Source organism: Parasteatoda tepidariorum, chromosome 9, assembly GCF_043381705.1.
Source record: "Parasteatoda tepidariorum isolate YZ-2023 chromosome 9, CAS_Ptep_4.0, whole genome shotgun sequence".
In the NCBI taxonomy this organism is placed as follows: Eukaryota; Metazoa; Arthropoda; class Arachnida; order Araneae; family Theridiidae; genus Parasteatoda; species Parasteatoda tepidariorum.
Window position 1 is genome coordinate 88,620,875 of NC_092212.1, and position 17,298 is coordinate 88,638,172.

At 30.5% G+C, this 17,298-nt stretch overlaps 1 protein-coding gene across 5 annotated transcripts in view; it reads left to right on the forward strand.

The window, feature by feature from the left end:
• Positions 1-17,298, forward strand: part of LOC107445073 (RNA-binding protein Musashi homolog 2) — a 168,580-nt gene that overhangs the window by 120,356 nt on the left and 30,926 nt on the right. For all 5 annotated transcript variants that reach the window (XM_071185994.1, XM_071185997.1, XM_071185996.1 and 2 more), the window contains 3 exons: positions 6,921-7,013; positions 15,622-15,670; positions 16,360-16,442. In XM_071185994.1, the coding sequence (XP_071042095.1) occupies positions 6,921-7,013; positions 15,622-15,670; positions 16,360-16,442 (225 nt within the window). The remainder of the gene's footprint in view (positions 1-6,920; positions 7,014-15,621; positions 15,671-16,359; positions 16,443-17,298) is intronic.

The window sequence follows — 17,298 nt, forward strand, 5'->3', positions numbered from 1 at the left end:
TTTTGATCAATAAAAAAATATATCACAACTATGATAATATGTATAATTAACTATGTTTTAGTTGAATTTATGAACTGTTACAATTGACCCCGTAAGTGGGGACAATTGTAACAAGTGCACGACTGTCAAAAATTGTTAATAACTAATATAATAATATTTAAAATCAGGTATTTATTTTTTTTCTAGTAGAGGATAGTCTACTTTAGTTGTCTGTCAATTAATACTAATAATATATTGGATTTTTTATTAGTTAAAAATAGTTAAGTAAAAAATGTTACAATAGACCCCACTCTCCCCTACAGTTGTATAGTATCACCTGATTATTGTAATTTTACATAGAATCTTATAATGCGTCTAATAATTTGGCCAGGGACTGTAAATTCGAAATAAAGAATTTTTTCAAAGTGTGTATTTTTTAATCTACACTGTACACATAATTTTTTTTTCTCGCGAGATTTGAGTATTTAGAAAGCCTTAAACAGATTGAATCTCCCATTTTCGAATGATTATTCGTAATGTCAGAAACAGGGTTTGAAATGAAGCGCGATATAATGCCATTTCATTTCCGTGCGGATAATTAGCTTTTGGACCCCTTTCACTCAGGATGGTTTCGCTTTTATTTTTAATGCAGAGAGGGGTCGTCAAGTAATGCGGAAAATTAATTGTTAAACATCCTAAACTAATTTGGCTTGTTCGAACTGGAAAATGATTCATCTTTCATTATTAACATCATCAAAATAGCGACGGCATTTGGCATTTCTCTCGCTTTACATATGGAATGTCACTTAAAGCAACGTTTATTTCCAAAATCTGGAAATTAAATACCGGTCCTTCAGCGGCAACCCCCCCCCCTTCCCCCACTCATTTTACGATTCTTCGGCTTCATTAATAAAACATTCGAGAAAGAACCACACCTGGGAATTCTTTCGAATGTTTCCTGATTAAAATGACTCTTGCGTATATTAAAAGCGTGTTCTTTAACCGACCTTTGTTTTTTAAAACCCCTTAATCAATAATACTCCCCTCCCCCCCAGCATAATTCGAGAAAGAATTTAATAACGGAATCTAGTCTTTAAGGAAGAATAAATCAAAGAACTCACTTAAATTTTTAACCCTTTAGCGAATTTGTTTATCACTCTATAAATCTGCCCAATAAATGTTATCACTGTCGACATAATGTACATCACTGAGCAGTCGATCACTGTCGATACAATGTATATTACTGAAAAGTCGATCACTGTTGATATAATGCATGTAACTAAACAGTCGATCACTGTTGATATAATGTATATTACTAAACAGTCGATCACTGTCAATACAATGTATACACTAAACAGCCGATCAGTGTCGATACAATGTATATCATTGAACAGTCGATCACTGTCGATACAATCTATATCACTTAACAGCTGATCACTGTCGACATAATGTATTGTAGCTGAACAACCGATCACTGTCGATACAATGTATATCACTAAACAGTCGATCACTGTCAATACAATGTATACACTAAACAGCCCATCAGTGTCGATACAATGTATATCATTGAACAGTCGATCACTGACGATACAATCTATATCACTTAACAGCTGATCACTGTCGACATAATGTATTGTAGCTGAACAACCGATCACTGTCGATACAATGTATATCACTAACAGTCAATATAAAGTAATCACTGATGTGTCGATATAACGTATATCCCTGAACAGCAGATCCGTGTGCAATCAATGTCCAATCAATTTAAATCCAACCCCGGAGGGAATCAATAATTTTATCGGCTTTATCGTGTCCTATTAAAAATCTTGAATTTCAGGAACAAAATTATAATTAATTTCTTATGTCATTTAAATGTAGAGCATAGTATGTGAAGGAAAGTAGTTCCTAAATTGAAGCACCATTTAGTATTATCTGAAAATAAAGTGGTCATAAGTATGTTTTGCAAGGTTTAACAAGGTCGACGGTCTGTCATTCTTAGAATTACACATTTCAGCAACCGTACTTCGTTACTGAATGAAATCAATCCATGATTCCTTCCCATCGAAGTCAGAAGATACCATTCTTTCTTCACGGAAAATGTTTCAGTTTTTTTTTTTAAAGAAAAAGCGCAATGGTGACGGGGAATGTTCGACCCCTGACATGTTTTAACTTGCATTTAAATAATCCATATGCGCTTTTGTAACTGCGTGCAATGTTAAAGAGTATGAGGAAGGAAAAAAAAAGGGGACAGTGTATTTATACGTAAGAAATAAGGGGCTCATTCGGATATCGATTCCTAAGAAGAGAGAATCTTTCCTGACGACTTAGACCCATTTGGCAAATAGCCAAGAACACGCTCGCCAGAGTCGTTTTATACAGGATTATATTCGCACAACCCCCACCACCTCCACCACACACACTTCCGTTGATGAAATTTCTGTCGATACAAGTTTCATTGACGTGGCATTTATACTTTGTTTTTTTATTGCAACCACGATTTTGTAACCGAGTGTAAACTTAAATTACAACTAAACACACTAACGGGCGAGATTCTTTTTTTTTATTTTTATAGGGAATTTTAAATTGAAGTGAAGTGAAAAACATATCTGATAAAAAACGATTGTCGAAATTTCTCTGGGATGAGTTACTTTTTTGATGGGGAAGCAATTTATTTCTACCTTTTATTGCTTGCTTTTATTTATATAGTGATAATAGGACACGATTATTTTTTTTTAATTCCTTTTTTTCACATGCATAAACATTTTTTTTTTGTCAACAGACAAAAAATTTTATGTCATTGAGTATATTTTATGTCAGCATTGTGGTTAGTGCGAGCCGGTAGTGGAATTCGTATCGATCAACCACCAGTGGGATTCGAACCCTCCCCCTCATTGGGAAGAGAGCGCTCTATCCCCTGAGCCACCACGGCTCCACAGGAGAGTATTGAAGAGTTTTCATTCCAATGCTAAAACAGCAAGTTAAGAAAGCGAAGTAATTTTTTTTACCTAAAGTATACAGCGCCCTCTTTTGGTAATAAGCCTAACTACGAATAGAATGAAAAAGGTTGCAGTTTTCGTCCATTGTCTGTAGTTGAATTAATGAAATTCACTCTAATTGCTTAGGTATTTTTTTTTGTTGTTTCATTTCATTTCAATAATGCGGTTGGAGGTTTTCTCTTTAAAAATACAAAATGTTAATTTAGACAAAAGTACATTTTTTTTTGTACCTTAACTAAATTACAATTTGGTTTAAATACTTTTCTTGTTCTTAATATTATTTCTATGTATAATATGAGTGACGTGCACTGTTTAAATAATTCAAAAAATGTATGCGGGTAAGTGTTATTGTTAGTAATTCTTGCATAAGCGATTTTCGATAACTTATAGTAGAATTTATCATAGAAAAAAAAAACGGTTCAATCAGCACATCAAATTTCATACCTCTAAAAGTATTGATAGATGTCAAAAGTTGTAATATTATTTAATCTTATATAACAGCTGTTAAGATTCGGGAGTCATTTTCTAGACCGGCAGTATTATATCATCGATCTGATCTCCTGTCGCCTCCACCTTTATTCATTAATTTGCTTATTTAATTCCTACTATAAGTTCACACTCCTATATTTTGTTCAAATTTTCAATAGTTAATAAAATAATTTTTATTCATCCACTTCACTTGATGGAATACACTTGATGTTAATACAGTTATTTTCAATATTAATTCATTCATTAAATAGGGATGAACGAAAAACGAAATGGAATTTTCTGATGGGTTAAGCCTTAGTCATTGTTTTAAAATTTTACTATAAGCGATTTAGATTTTACACATATTTTATAGATAACATCAGTGATAACTTCTAACTTATAGCTCTAGTTGAAAAAAAAAGTTTTTTGAGCACTTTAAATATTTAATTATTTTATATTCGCTGTGTCAGATAAATTTAACACAGAACATTACGTGGTAGCACGTGTGGTCCACTTCACCAAATTTATACTTTTATAGTTGCCTGATAGCCTTTTATTTTTTCAATTCCTACTATTAGTTCACACTCTCTCTATATATATTTATACTAGGAGGCTTCGCCCCCTGCTCGCTAGCGCTCGCCAACCCCCGGAACTGCTTTCGCAGTTCACTTCGGATTGCTTCGCAATCCGATGCTCGCTTTGCTCGCTCATTGGATACGTTCTTAACGTCTAGCTTTTGTATACTTTTTTGAACACTGAAGTTCCGAAAACTTTTCACTGTAGAAAATTCTAAACCTGTGCATTTCAATATTAATTTGAAATTGCAAACAGTTCACATATTTTTCTTAATCACACTATTCTAAATTTCAGTTGTTGCGAAAAGTAACTGTTGTAAGTTTTGTTTTAAAGTCTTTCCCACCAGAAGGCTAAAACAATGCGTTGTAAAACAACATGAAATAGTACTGAACTCCGGATGTAAAGCATCGGCTTCGATGAAGATAATTTTGTGAGAATTTTTTTGATAATTCGGTGAGAATTCACCCGATTAGACATATGATATGCTCACTACGTGCTCTTGCGCCCCGAATCCTATCAATTAAAAATGAAAACTGTTGCCAACGCGAGAAAAGAAATATCATCGGTTTTATTGATACATACGTACGTATAAGCGTTTTATATAATATAGATAGATATCTTGTTCAAATTTTCAGTCATTAATGAAATACTTTTTAATCATCTATTCAAATTCAAATACATCTTTTTGAACTTGTAGTGGATCACACTTGATGTTAATACAGTTTTTTTTTTAAACATTAATTCATTTATTAAATTAAATTCATTAATTTTAGTTTCATATGGGAGAAAAAATTTTAATTATTTAATAAAAAGTAACTAGAAGAAGTAAAAGTAACTTTGTTGAGCTAAATAGTAATGGACTTTAAAAAAAAAATATTAATTGTTTTCTTTATCAAGATATGGTTATGTTACATCGAAATTAAAAATATCTCAAGATAAATTATTTAATTAGTGCAGGTTTTCGATTCTATTGATATAAAATGTAAATGGATTTGCTCCTTAACCGTTCGAATTCAGTAAAAAATTTTCTTTTTTAATTATTTGGTTGTTATAAAAACTCATTGAATAATTTCACTTCAAAAAGATTATTAAAAAATTGAAGGTGGAAGTTAACAATGCTTTACAATTTTGTGTACATCATTTTTCATTACATAGGGTGACATAAAGCTTATAATAAAAATGGATATAACGTATGTACAGTTTTGAAACTGCGAAACGGGTTAATGAGTTAGATTTTAATATATTTTGGTACCAATAAGGTTTAGGATCTTAGGATTTCTTAATAACAAACCGCTTTAAATTTTCAGGTTTTAATTTTGAGTAACAATGAACGTTGTATTAACACATCAAAAAAACTTTCTAGAAATAATTGTTAAATAAGGGACAAATAAATATTTTACACATACCTTTTGTTCTGTTAATAGTGATAAAAACCAAAGAGGAATCAGAGCAACAAACGTTAAAATCTCATTCACTCGTTTGCATCATCATGTCCTTGTATTAAATATAAAATATGTTATGATTAATAAATATAAAATGTTATGATTAATATGATGGCCTTTTCATAATAATGGATTAAATCGCTATATTTGGGTGAAATATGTAACGATTTGGGCGAAATATAACGAATTGTCTGTCACCTAATAGGGCGCATCTCATTTGCATGTTAGTATTATTATATGTTTAAATAAATAGGGAATTATTTTGTATATTTTATAATATTTTGAAAATGTCACAACTGTTTCTTGAAATTTTCTACATTTTGAAAATGAAACTTGACATGTTCTTATAAGATACGCTTAAAAAAAAATGCCTTACATTACTAATATATACATTTTTACCCATTGGAAAAATGGTTGTTGGAGTTGTTTTGGGTTTGATGGCATGCGCACCTTATTTGGACGCTATCACACTTTTGAACTGTGTTCAACAGTTCTAGTAAACAGTGCGTATGCGTCGTCATTGCATGTGTTGCTATGGCGACCGCTACCGTTTGATAATTTTTTTAGAATTCTTTTTTAAATATTGTCTTAAGTTAAAACTTTAAAATGAACTGGATAACTTCGATCAACATCAAAACCATAATCTCAAATATAGAATTGTATAAGTCATTAAAAATCATTAATAAAAATCGATACAGCAAGATCAAATAAAAAAAGTGGATAATGATTTTGGAATTTCTTGGAATTGATTGTTTTCACTTCTGAGTTTTTCCTTTTAATTTCCCCGACAAATATTTTTAATGTTTCTATATAATGTTAATTCAAATTATTTTAATATTCATTTTGTGATTCACTTATTTATAATTGCTATCTTGGCGGTGATTATATATGATATAAATATGAATACTGAAGAAGGAAAAGAATTTTATGACGTCTTAAGAAATTTATATTGATTGATTGGAAACCGAAGAAGCACGATGAGCGGACAAATCGATGCAGTTTTTGCAACCAATGACAATTTTTGTTTATAAAAGTCTATTAAGTAAGGAAAAGAAACATTTGACGAATGGGTAACCAGTGATTGCAATAATACAATCACAATTTTCTTTCTTTCGTAATTTTATTTTTTAAATTAAAATTGTTTCCTTTAAAAAAGAAAATTATAAATTTCGTTTTGTACAACTCTTACTTATTTTGAATAAACTTCTTTTAATGACTCTATCATTTATTGTCATTGTTTTCTGAATGAAAAAAGATTTTTTTTTCTTTTTTATTGTTTAAAATTTTCAAATTCTGAGAAAAGAGTCTACATGTTAAAAATGCTAGTTGCAAAATTTTGCTTTGCACATGCATATCAGATTTACTAGTTCATTGATTGGCGAGAATTACAACCATGTTTCTTTAAAACAATGTAGGTAAGTACATGGTTAGAGAAATTATAAATGTGTTGTTGTTTCAGATGGTGACCAGGACGAAGAAAGTCTTTGTGGGCGGACTATCAGCTCCGACGACACTGGACGATGTTAAAAACTATTTTCAACAATTTGGAAAGGTCAATATTTCCGTTTTATCCCTTCTTCATTTTAAAAAATAATAACAATTTTTCTTTTGTGTATTGTCAATTGAGTAAATTTAAAATTACGGCAAATTCCTAAAATTACTTTGAAAATTATGTTCATAGTTCATATTTTCACGAATTCTAACTCATATGTAATATTTTTTTAATTATATAGCCTAATGTTGGTTTGCCGATCTCATCACGTTTTGCTAAACATTCTATCATTACAATAGGCAGCGAACCCAAGTGCAAATATGTTTAGCGTAGTTGTAATAAATGCAAAATGGAACCTGTAGGGGGAAAAAATTAAATAAATGTTTAATTTTTGTCCGATAATAAAAAATTTGCTTATGGAAGAAAAAAATTTTATTTTTAAACGCATAAGGAAGGAAAATGATATTTGCTTTTTCAAACCTTAAAACCTTAAAAACGTTTTTTTTTTTTTTTTTAAATTTTTTATTACAAATCGGAATTTTTTTCGATCAATTCGGTGCTTTTATTTCCTTTTCCGTGATACNAACACTTCGTTTGTTTATTTGTGGCTTGAAGTTAGGCTCGCAGAAAATGCCGTTCATGGGTTAAATTTAGTAGGAATAACACAACCTGTGACGTAAGCTATAGTATACCCAATTCGGAGAACTTATTTCCTTCTCCGTGATACACTTCCTTATAATCACGTTTTTAATCAAAGTTAAAGTGTTTTTTTTTAAATTTATTCAAAATAATATTTAAATCATTGTTCCGCGTTATCTTAAATAAACAGTTAATTAATTGCTAAACAAAAGTTAGGAACTCGAGTTAAATACCTATATCAATGCAAAGTTTATAAAAAATATTATTTTTTATACCATTGGGTTAAGAAAAATGAGCACAATTCTTTTATTTATTTCAATTAACTATTAACTTTGATTCATAAAAACAGGTTTCAGAAGTTTAAGCTAGATTTAAAATAATACATTTGTCACTGTGCGCTAATAATCGATCCAATAACTATTGAAGAAGACGTCGAAAGTGAAACTAAATAAAAATGGTGGCTATTGAAGGAGCTTTCTTTTATTATTATTATACCCAAGCTTTGAATGGGAAAATGTGTTTATTTTATTGTTCTTACTTTATTTTGTGGGCAGATAACGTTCCTCTGGATTTGCCGAGTCATGGATTCCATATGGAAACAGTAAGAATGAATTATATAATGAAACATACTCATAGATAGTCTCTACATTTAGAAACACCCCCTCTTCTCTCGCTCGGTTGTCTCTCATTTTTCACCAACAAAGGAATTAATTGCCCTTATCAAGCTTTTATTTATATATGAACCTATCCTTAAAAAGAACAAATAATATCAGACCCCGCTATAATAAAAATCTCACTTCAGCTTCTAGAAATAACTTATCGTAAACCTGGGCGAGTCTACCCATTTTTTCAGTTTTTTAAATTCTCAAGTAGTCAAACTTTTGTAAATATTAAAGAAAAAAGGCTTTTAATAGGTGTTTCGGAATCGCTATTTATCCCTCTTTAAAGCTGTGAAATCGATTTTAATAAATATTAACAGTTACGCTGTTACTGTATATTTTTATAGAACTGCTGACAAATCTCTCGTATGGGGCGAGTCTACCCATTCTACTAAAATGAATGTTAACATTGTAAATAATCAAATTTTACTATTAAATTGTTATTTTAGTTACTATATAGGATATTTATGAAGTAAAATTCATAACTTTATTATATATTCCATTTTTTTATTCATAAAATAACACAAATTGAGTATTTGATCGATTATCACATTTTGATCACAGTTTTGTTTTTATAATCATTAACATTATAAAATAACATTTTTTTCTGATTATTGTTGATAAAAATAAATTAAAATTAATATAAATTTACAATTAAATAATTAATAAATAATAATAATTAAAGATTATTAACAAAATCGAAATTCAAACATTGGGAATCATGAAAAATCCTTTTCCCATTCTTTTGGGAGGTAATAATAATTTATAAATAATAATTTATTTAACTTGCATTAAATAAAAAAAGTTAATTTTGTAATATAAAAATTGAAAAAATAGGTAAAATAAACATATTTTATATTTACATTTATATTTAACCTATAAATTTTCTTATTAATGATAAATTTATCAATGCAGAATTAAAATAATATACTCAAATTCATTTAAAATGACTTAATTTTAATATAAACAAAGTTCTAAATTATATTATTATGCTTTATTAAAACTAAATACGAATGGGTAGACTCGCCCCGCGAATTCTGGCTTTTTGTTTACAACAGCAAAACTTACATTCTTTTTGTTGTTTTTTCATATAAAGTTAATGTAATCTTAGTCTTAGATAAGTTTATCACTTAACCAAAGTGAAAATAGTAATAATAATAATATACTTACGGAGCACCAACTAAAAGTTTGCTGATCTCTCAAAAGACGTTTGAACAGGTCGGTTAAAAAGACACCAAATAAATAAAAACGGATCAAACTACTACAGCGCCCTCTTCCTTAGAGTCTGAACTAAGTCCTCCGTCGGTAAAAACCTCCGTCGGTAAGACTCGCCCCTGGATGGGTAGACTCGCCTCGGTTTACGGTACGTTATTTCATACTCTTACGAAATATTCTTGGATTTTTTTGTATTTAAATAAAGATTTTTATTAAGAGTCGTTATTAAGAGTCAAAAATTATATGACTCTTAATTAGAAAGGAGTGTTAAAATCGAGTCACTGCGAATAGTTCCAAAAGAAGCACATAGGAAAAAGAATCAATCGGTAGTATAGAAATTTAACTTTTGATTGCAATTTTTCTTCTTTTTTTTTTCAAAAATAGTGGATTAGAAAAATAAACATGTAAGAACTAACGAAAACTGAGGAGATAAACGCTTAAAATAGTTGGGTGACAACCACTTCGTTATATGGGGAATTTTTTAATGTTATTTAACGTAATAAATTTCGTAATAAACAGAATCTCGGTGTAAGAAAACTACATTGCTGAAAGACAGCATATTTAGTCTATTAATAATTTATGAAGTAAAATATGTAGTTTTGCAATCACAATTTCCAACATTACCATTGCAATATATATATATATATTTTTTTTTTGCAACGATTTTGAAATGAGTGAACTATCTTTTATAGTGGACTCTTTACTAGCACCACACACGGATCACTATAGCGGGGTCCGAGTTTATTTAATAGATGAAGAAGAAAAAAATCACTCACAACAACGATTATTCATTGTAGATTTTTACTTCCAATTTTTATTCTTCAAAACAAATTCTTCAACTTTTAAATACTCTAAAGTTTTAATTCCTAAGTCGCAGTATTTTCATTGAAGATAGATTTTAAATTTTAATCTTTGAAACAAAACAGAAAAATACACGAATGTTTGAAATTTCATTATTTGAGAATTCAAAAAACTTCATCCAAAAATTAGTGAGTGGATCGAAAATGGTTTTATTGTCCATTTTAAGGAGACACTCTTACAGATGATGAAGCCAACCTCTCTTTGGAAACTAATGATCATGGATTCGAATCTGACATTATGAGAAATGTATCAACAAGTCTGTTAATAAAATAACAACTATGAGAATGTATAAAACCTCGATAAGTGGATGTTGTTTGAGTTGCTAAGAAGTTGTAATAATAAACGATCGACATTTCTTCAAATGAATGAAACGAACCACCCCAATTATTTTGCAATTAGTTTTTAATAACTTTTATAACATTTATAAATTAATAAATTAATAATTTATAAATTAATAAGTTTAATAACATTTATTTTCCCCACCTTGTTTCTACCTTAAGAGTGAAGTATAGTTCGTTCACCAGGTGTTGGCACTTGGCTCCACCTCCTCGGACGCAAGAGTTAATTTCAGGGTGGGAGTAAGAGGAGAAACATCTCCGCGCTTGAAAATTAGACAACCCTTAATGCGCGCCAAACGCAAACAGTGAATTCTTTTCCAGCCACTTACTTCGCTTTATCACCTGCTATGATTTTTTTCGTTACTCTAGCTAATTAAATATATTTTAATTTTAAAAACTGCTGTTTCCCCAGCAAAATGTCTCAAAAAGGACAAACTGTTCAATCAAAAGAGAGAAATATCATCAAATTTATGAAATAATTAATGTTAAAAAAATGCACATAAAATCGATATGTTTGTCATACGATCGCCAAATAGTTATCTTGTTTAAGATGGATTATTCACATTCTTCTCCCAAAAATAGTTAAACAATGTCGTCGGATACCACGTGATGAAGGCGGAGCCAAGCTCCAACTCCTGGTGAACGAACTATATACGTCAAGGTTGTGAGTGATTCGTGTAATTTGAAACCTTAGATACCAAAAAAATTCCTTGTTGGTGAATGAATTTTCCTTTTTTTTTAGACTATTTAAAACTAGATATTTCATTTTTCTAATTAGTCTCTACTGTGCTGAGAGAGGTCGGCATTTATTTACTTAAAATAGTATTAATATGCATGTGGAGATCTCTTAGCTGTTTATAGTCCAGTGGTATTTAAACACATTCAGTTTCCTTTAGAATTGCCTGGAAGATTAACAGAGAATCCATCAGAGAAACATGCTATATCCAATAGATTTTTGTTAAATGGATGCTCAGGGTGTTTTCTAAACAACGCTCTTGCAAATGCACTTCTCTGAAACGTTATTGAGAATGGACACAGAGTGCATAGTAAAAAAAGGTGTCCGATTTCAAAATGAATTCACTTTGAAACACTTAATGGACTCTATGAATGTCAGGACATAGTTACAAAAATTAGAGGGCAACATTAAACCGTAATTTGAAATGGCGCCATCTTGCTATGGAACAAATGTTGAACGATCATTCGGAATACTATTTATGGTTGAAGAATGATTTTAACAGAAGTTTATATTAATTACGAAAGAAGCTAAAATTGACAAAAATTAAATCTGATTTGAAGACCAAAGGGGTGACCATGAAAGTGGAGAAGATAGTAAAGATTTTTCCACAGGATTGTGTAAAAATTCTCTGGAGAAACCTATTTTTCACGTTATTGATTTGTCAAAAATCTTCAAAATGCGGCCATCCATTTTTTGGAAAAATGAACATAAACCGTTCCTCTCTCTTGGACTTAATTTGAAAACTATTTTCGATAGAGCTGTGATATTTCAGAACATTATTTCAGTAAATGTACTTCGGAGCTGCTTTCTTTATTCAACATATTTTGAAAATGACACTCTCATAATTTTCTCTATCAATAAACCAGTTTTAAATAAATATATTCAATTTTTCTTTAAGTGATACTTAAGACAGTCACAATAATGCATAAAAAATGACAATATTTGAGTTTCCTTTGAATTTTCTACCATTGAATCTCCCTTATACTCCTATGATTTAATATACCGAGAATGTTCACAACTAGGTGTGAAATATATCTGCCTTTTGTACCAATAACACTGAAATTTGTTAGTACATTAAGATAAGACACACATAACAGTCAATAAAATTTTAAGATACACTAATTTTTAAAATGTAATTAGTTATAAATCAAACACAGTACAGAGAGAATATTAATCGGAGAAAAGGATAGAAATTATACAATTTACAGTTATTTAAAAATTAAATATCTTAATTAGGTTTATATCCGTCTTTGAAAAGCCAGCCCAATTTTGGGTTTACGACAACTAATGTTCAACTCCATAGCCTTGTCATTTTGAACCACTCCAGAAGACAAGAAGGAAACTCCTGGATCAGTACCTCCAGGGGTATTGATTTGTAATGGGAATATGGAGGACTTTGCGACTCCAAGGATTTTACGTACATCGGTCACCGTTTACTACACGGGGAGTCTTCAGCCGGCGGGGATCGAACCCACGAACGTTTGGACATGTTCCCAGTGCCTTACCAACCAGGCTATCCTGACCCATCTTTATTAGGTTACTGAAAACATATAAAATACATTTGTTGCATAGAAGACAAAATCACACCAAGTCATAAACAATTTGCTGAAGATACGCCAACATTCGTATGGAAACGAAGATAATTTCGTATGAATTGTATGCGCGTGAAATTGGTGCAAGCCCTGACGAGTCTTTAAATTTAGTTACACTCTATAAATTGAATGTGCTTCACTTGAAATAAGGTTACACATTTTTTGATCCTACAATATCAGTACATTACAACTCTGAGTTGATTTTAAGAAGGATACGTAAAAGTTATTGCAAAAGCCAGTTGTGAATACTAACAAGCTTTGTGTGAAGAATACATTTTATTGAAAATCTTTCCAAGAAGTGCTAAGAATCGACATCAAGCCACAAAGTATTATTTTATAAATAAAACTATGCACTTAAGTGCAATTTTCTGGTTATAAAACACACACCAGTGGGGGGTGTATCTTATAACCAGGTTAATTGAACCATGTTATCGAATATTTTTATCGCCCATTCATGAAATTGGATACCTCTGCACTCTATTTTGTGAAATAATCATTGCTGAATTATTCTTCTACCTGATTTTATCTTAATCTTCAGAATGATTGATCTTAAATTTTTTCATTTAATTAGCAAGCACTCAAAGTCCCAAAGATTGTATTTTTTAGAGGTGCATTTTATCAAGAGTGATAGTTATAGAACACCCCGTGTGTTTATTTCAGATTTAAAAAAAACTATTTGTGATATGTATTTATTTTTACTATGGCCTGTATGTGATAATGCAATTTGATTTTTAATTTATTTCTACCAATTTTTGTTACTACGATTTTGTTTCTATAACTATGAATTTTATTTTTTTTACTAATGATTTTTTTGTAATATTCGAGGAAAGAATATTTTTCTATTTTCGACCAGAAAAAAATACTTTCAAATTTGTTTTTCTTAAAATAACTCGATGGCTGGAAACGGAATTAATCTTTTGATTTTTTTCCCACTTATGATAAGCACACATTATTTGGAAAGTAATGCAATGCATATGAGTTTTATAAAAGTGCTTAAGAAAGTAAAATCTGACCTGATCATAAGCTAATCGTCATGAAATAATTCTCTTCTAAAGTTATTCATAACACTTTCACTGAATAAACTTCTGAAAATAACAGATTTTAAAGAAACTTTGGTACTAAAAATAATTTTTAATAATCATTTTTAATGTTATGAAAAATTATTTTAGCTGTGGAATTTCTCTTTCAATTTTGCGTTCAACCATAAAATGACAGTATTTAATAGGATTCTTTAGTGTTTTTCTTTCTAGAAAAGAGGATATTTTGACAAATAGTGTGAACAATTGGACAATATTTTGAAAGCAAGCATAATTTTAAAAGCGTTTTCACGAAATCTTAGGTCGCCATTTTAGTCAAAATATTTTTTCTTCACTACGTTAAAAAAAACTTACATTTTTAAAAATTCTTTAAACAACACTCATTTAAGTATTTATTTGATTACTTTTCTCCAAACAAATCTGTGCGAGAGGACATCATTTAGTCATACGAGAATTAAGATTTCTTCACAAAAAAAAATCTAATCTATTTTCAATTGTTTTTGATATAAATGTTTTGACGAGGTGGAGCAAAATCAGTCTTGTCAGCAAAATCAAGAAATGTAAAATCAGTCTTCTCCCACTCGACGAATACTAAAAGAAAAATCTACTTGAAATTACAGAATCCTTTTTTTAATTTTATGCTCTCATCAGCAATTTATAAATTTAGACTAGATAATTTTACTTTATCTTTAATAACTTTTTTTTCACGTTGTCTAAAACCTGTTTATTTAAAATCCTTTTTTACATGTAACATAAATAATTTCATTCATTTAAAACAGAAGATGGTTAAAATTCCCCCAAAACTAATTCAAACTATTACTATATTATATCTTTTTTCTAATTCTCCTACCATATAACAGTAAATTTCTGCTATGTTAATGGCTAGTCAGTTTGTTTTATTTTGATGTTAATCGTTCTACAGCGTTTTTAATGTTTAACTTCATTACGTTACATTATTAAACTCGCATTTTTTACGTATATATGTATATACAGTCGAACTCGTTTATAACGAGCTCGGATTTAACGAGAACTCGGATTTACCGAGGGAAACGAGAATATTTGGTTGGATCAATGTTAAGTCTATGGAACAGAAGTCGCTTTTAACGAGCAAGACCCTGTTTTAGCGAGCAATATTTTTCTGTCTGACAATCTTTTTTCTCATCTTTCTAGCCTTTCTGTCTTATCTTTTTTTCAAAATGATGAGAAATGCGTGAAATCAAAAAAAAAAAAAGAACCGCGAACTGAAATTTAATTGCCCTTATCGCTCTAATCTTTTGCATGTTGGGGAGGTTAGTTGTCATTAAATTAAGAAAAGTATTTAATTAAATTAATTAATGTAATTAAAGTAAGTAAATATCAATTAAATTTTAAGTAAACTCAATCATTTGACCTCCCAAGCCCCCCTCCCTCTTCTGGTTGCACGCTTGCCTTAAGGATCCGTTTATTACGAGCACTCGGATTTAACGAGTACAATGTTACGGTCCCTTTGTGCTCGTTAGAAACGAGTTCGACTGTATATTACATAGTTTACAAATATTTCTTTAAATCAAGGAAATGTTGTTTCGCTTATCATTTCGTGTTATTCTTTCAGGTGGAAGATGCAATGCTCATGTTTGACAAACAGACTAACAGGCACAGAGGTAATTCTTTTATATGTTTTTAAACTTTTCCTAAAAAAACAGATGGATGGAACAATAAATAACATTCGCAATATACAAAACTTTTTCATTTAATATAATAATCCTTTCTTTAGCAACCGCTACTAAAAATGTTGGTGTGAATGTTTTTATAACGGTTGCCGAAACAAGTAACCTTTTTTAAAGTATATGGCCAAAAATTTTTGGTCATACTTTTAAAAAAAAAGATCATTAAATTGTACCACCTATAATAATCAAGATAAGGAATAATTTTTCTAATGGTTTCTAAAAAATGTTCTAATATAGGTTATGTTTATTTCTCGGACGATATGTTGAGGCATGTTCTTTAAAAGCATTCTTTCATTTTAAAGTATGCACCATACCTCTTAAAACAGTTTATAAAATACGAATGACTGTTGAGACCTTTTAAGAACAAAATGTTTAATAAAAAGAGCATAACAAGCTTACATGAGGCCTAAAAGCAACAAATTAACGTTGTTTAAGTTTGTATCCGTGCTCGACTTGAAATTTCGGTTCATTTAGATTTGAACATTTTAAAAAGTATAAATCGAAGGAATTTCTTTCCAGTTAGAACCGGTCAAAATAATCATTCAAGAGTGATTTTTTTCGCACTATCTAGAATGTCGAATTTCTGTTACCTCTGTTAATTGTAACTGTTATTCATTCCATAGGTTTCGGTTTTGTTACCTTCGAGAACGAAGACGTGGTAGACAAAGTGTGCGAAATACATTTCCATGAAATCAACAGTAAAATGGTAAGAGTTTTCACTAATTTTCTGTAAATTGCTTTGCTTCTGAAACTATTCCAGAAGCGTTAATGAAATTTTGCCTGCATAAAGTATGTGTTCAAGAATATCGCACGATAACAGTTACAGAATTTCGAAATTTGAAGAGGACAACATTTATTACCCGTTGGCAAAATGGGTCTTGTTTTGGATTTGATGGCGTCCACACATTTTACAACTGTGTTTAAGAGTAACAGTAAACAGTGCGCATGCGTCGTCATTGCATGCGTTTCTATGGCGACAACTGCAGTTTTTATTTTTATTTTCCCTAGCAGGCATTTGTAATGTATTTACATAATAATAATTTAAAGTATTTTTAAATTCTTTTTATTATTAACGTATAATTACTATCTTTACGGTGATTTTAATATAAATATGAATGCTGGAGAAAGAAAAGTATTTCGTGACGTCTTGAAACACTGGATGGACATGAAAATCAATCCGACGACAAACATCAATGGAGACAGTTTTTGCAACCCATGATTTGAAATGTTTTATTTCCAATGAGCTGCACAATCGGTCTTGCCGATGAGCAGACCTAGTGCGTTCTCCAGAGGTGGTATCCACTCTTTCAGGACCACCACAATGGGTGAGATACCGTTGGTCATGTTGATTTGGACGTCTAGTTTCTGCCACACTAGATGGCAGCACCGAGACTCTATTTTGGATGCACTAGGAATTTAATTTTGCCGGAAATGCCAAGAGTCAATAAGACACTCCAGGGATCTTTTACATGCCGCATAATCATACGACATGGCCGCTGAGGATTTTCTGCATCCCGAAAATCCGGTGTCTGGGCCGGGGATCGAACCCGCAGACTTGGGCT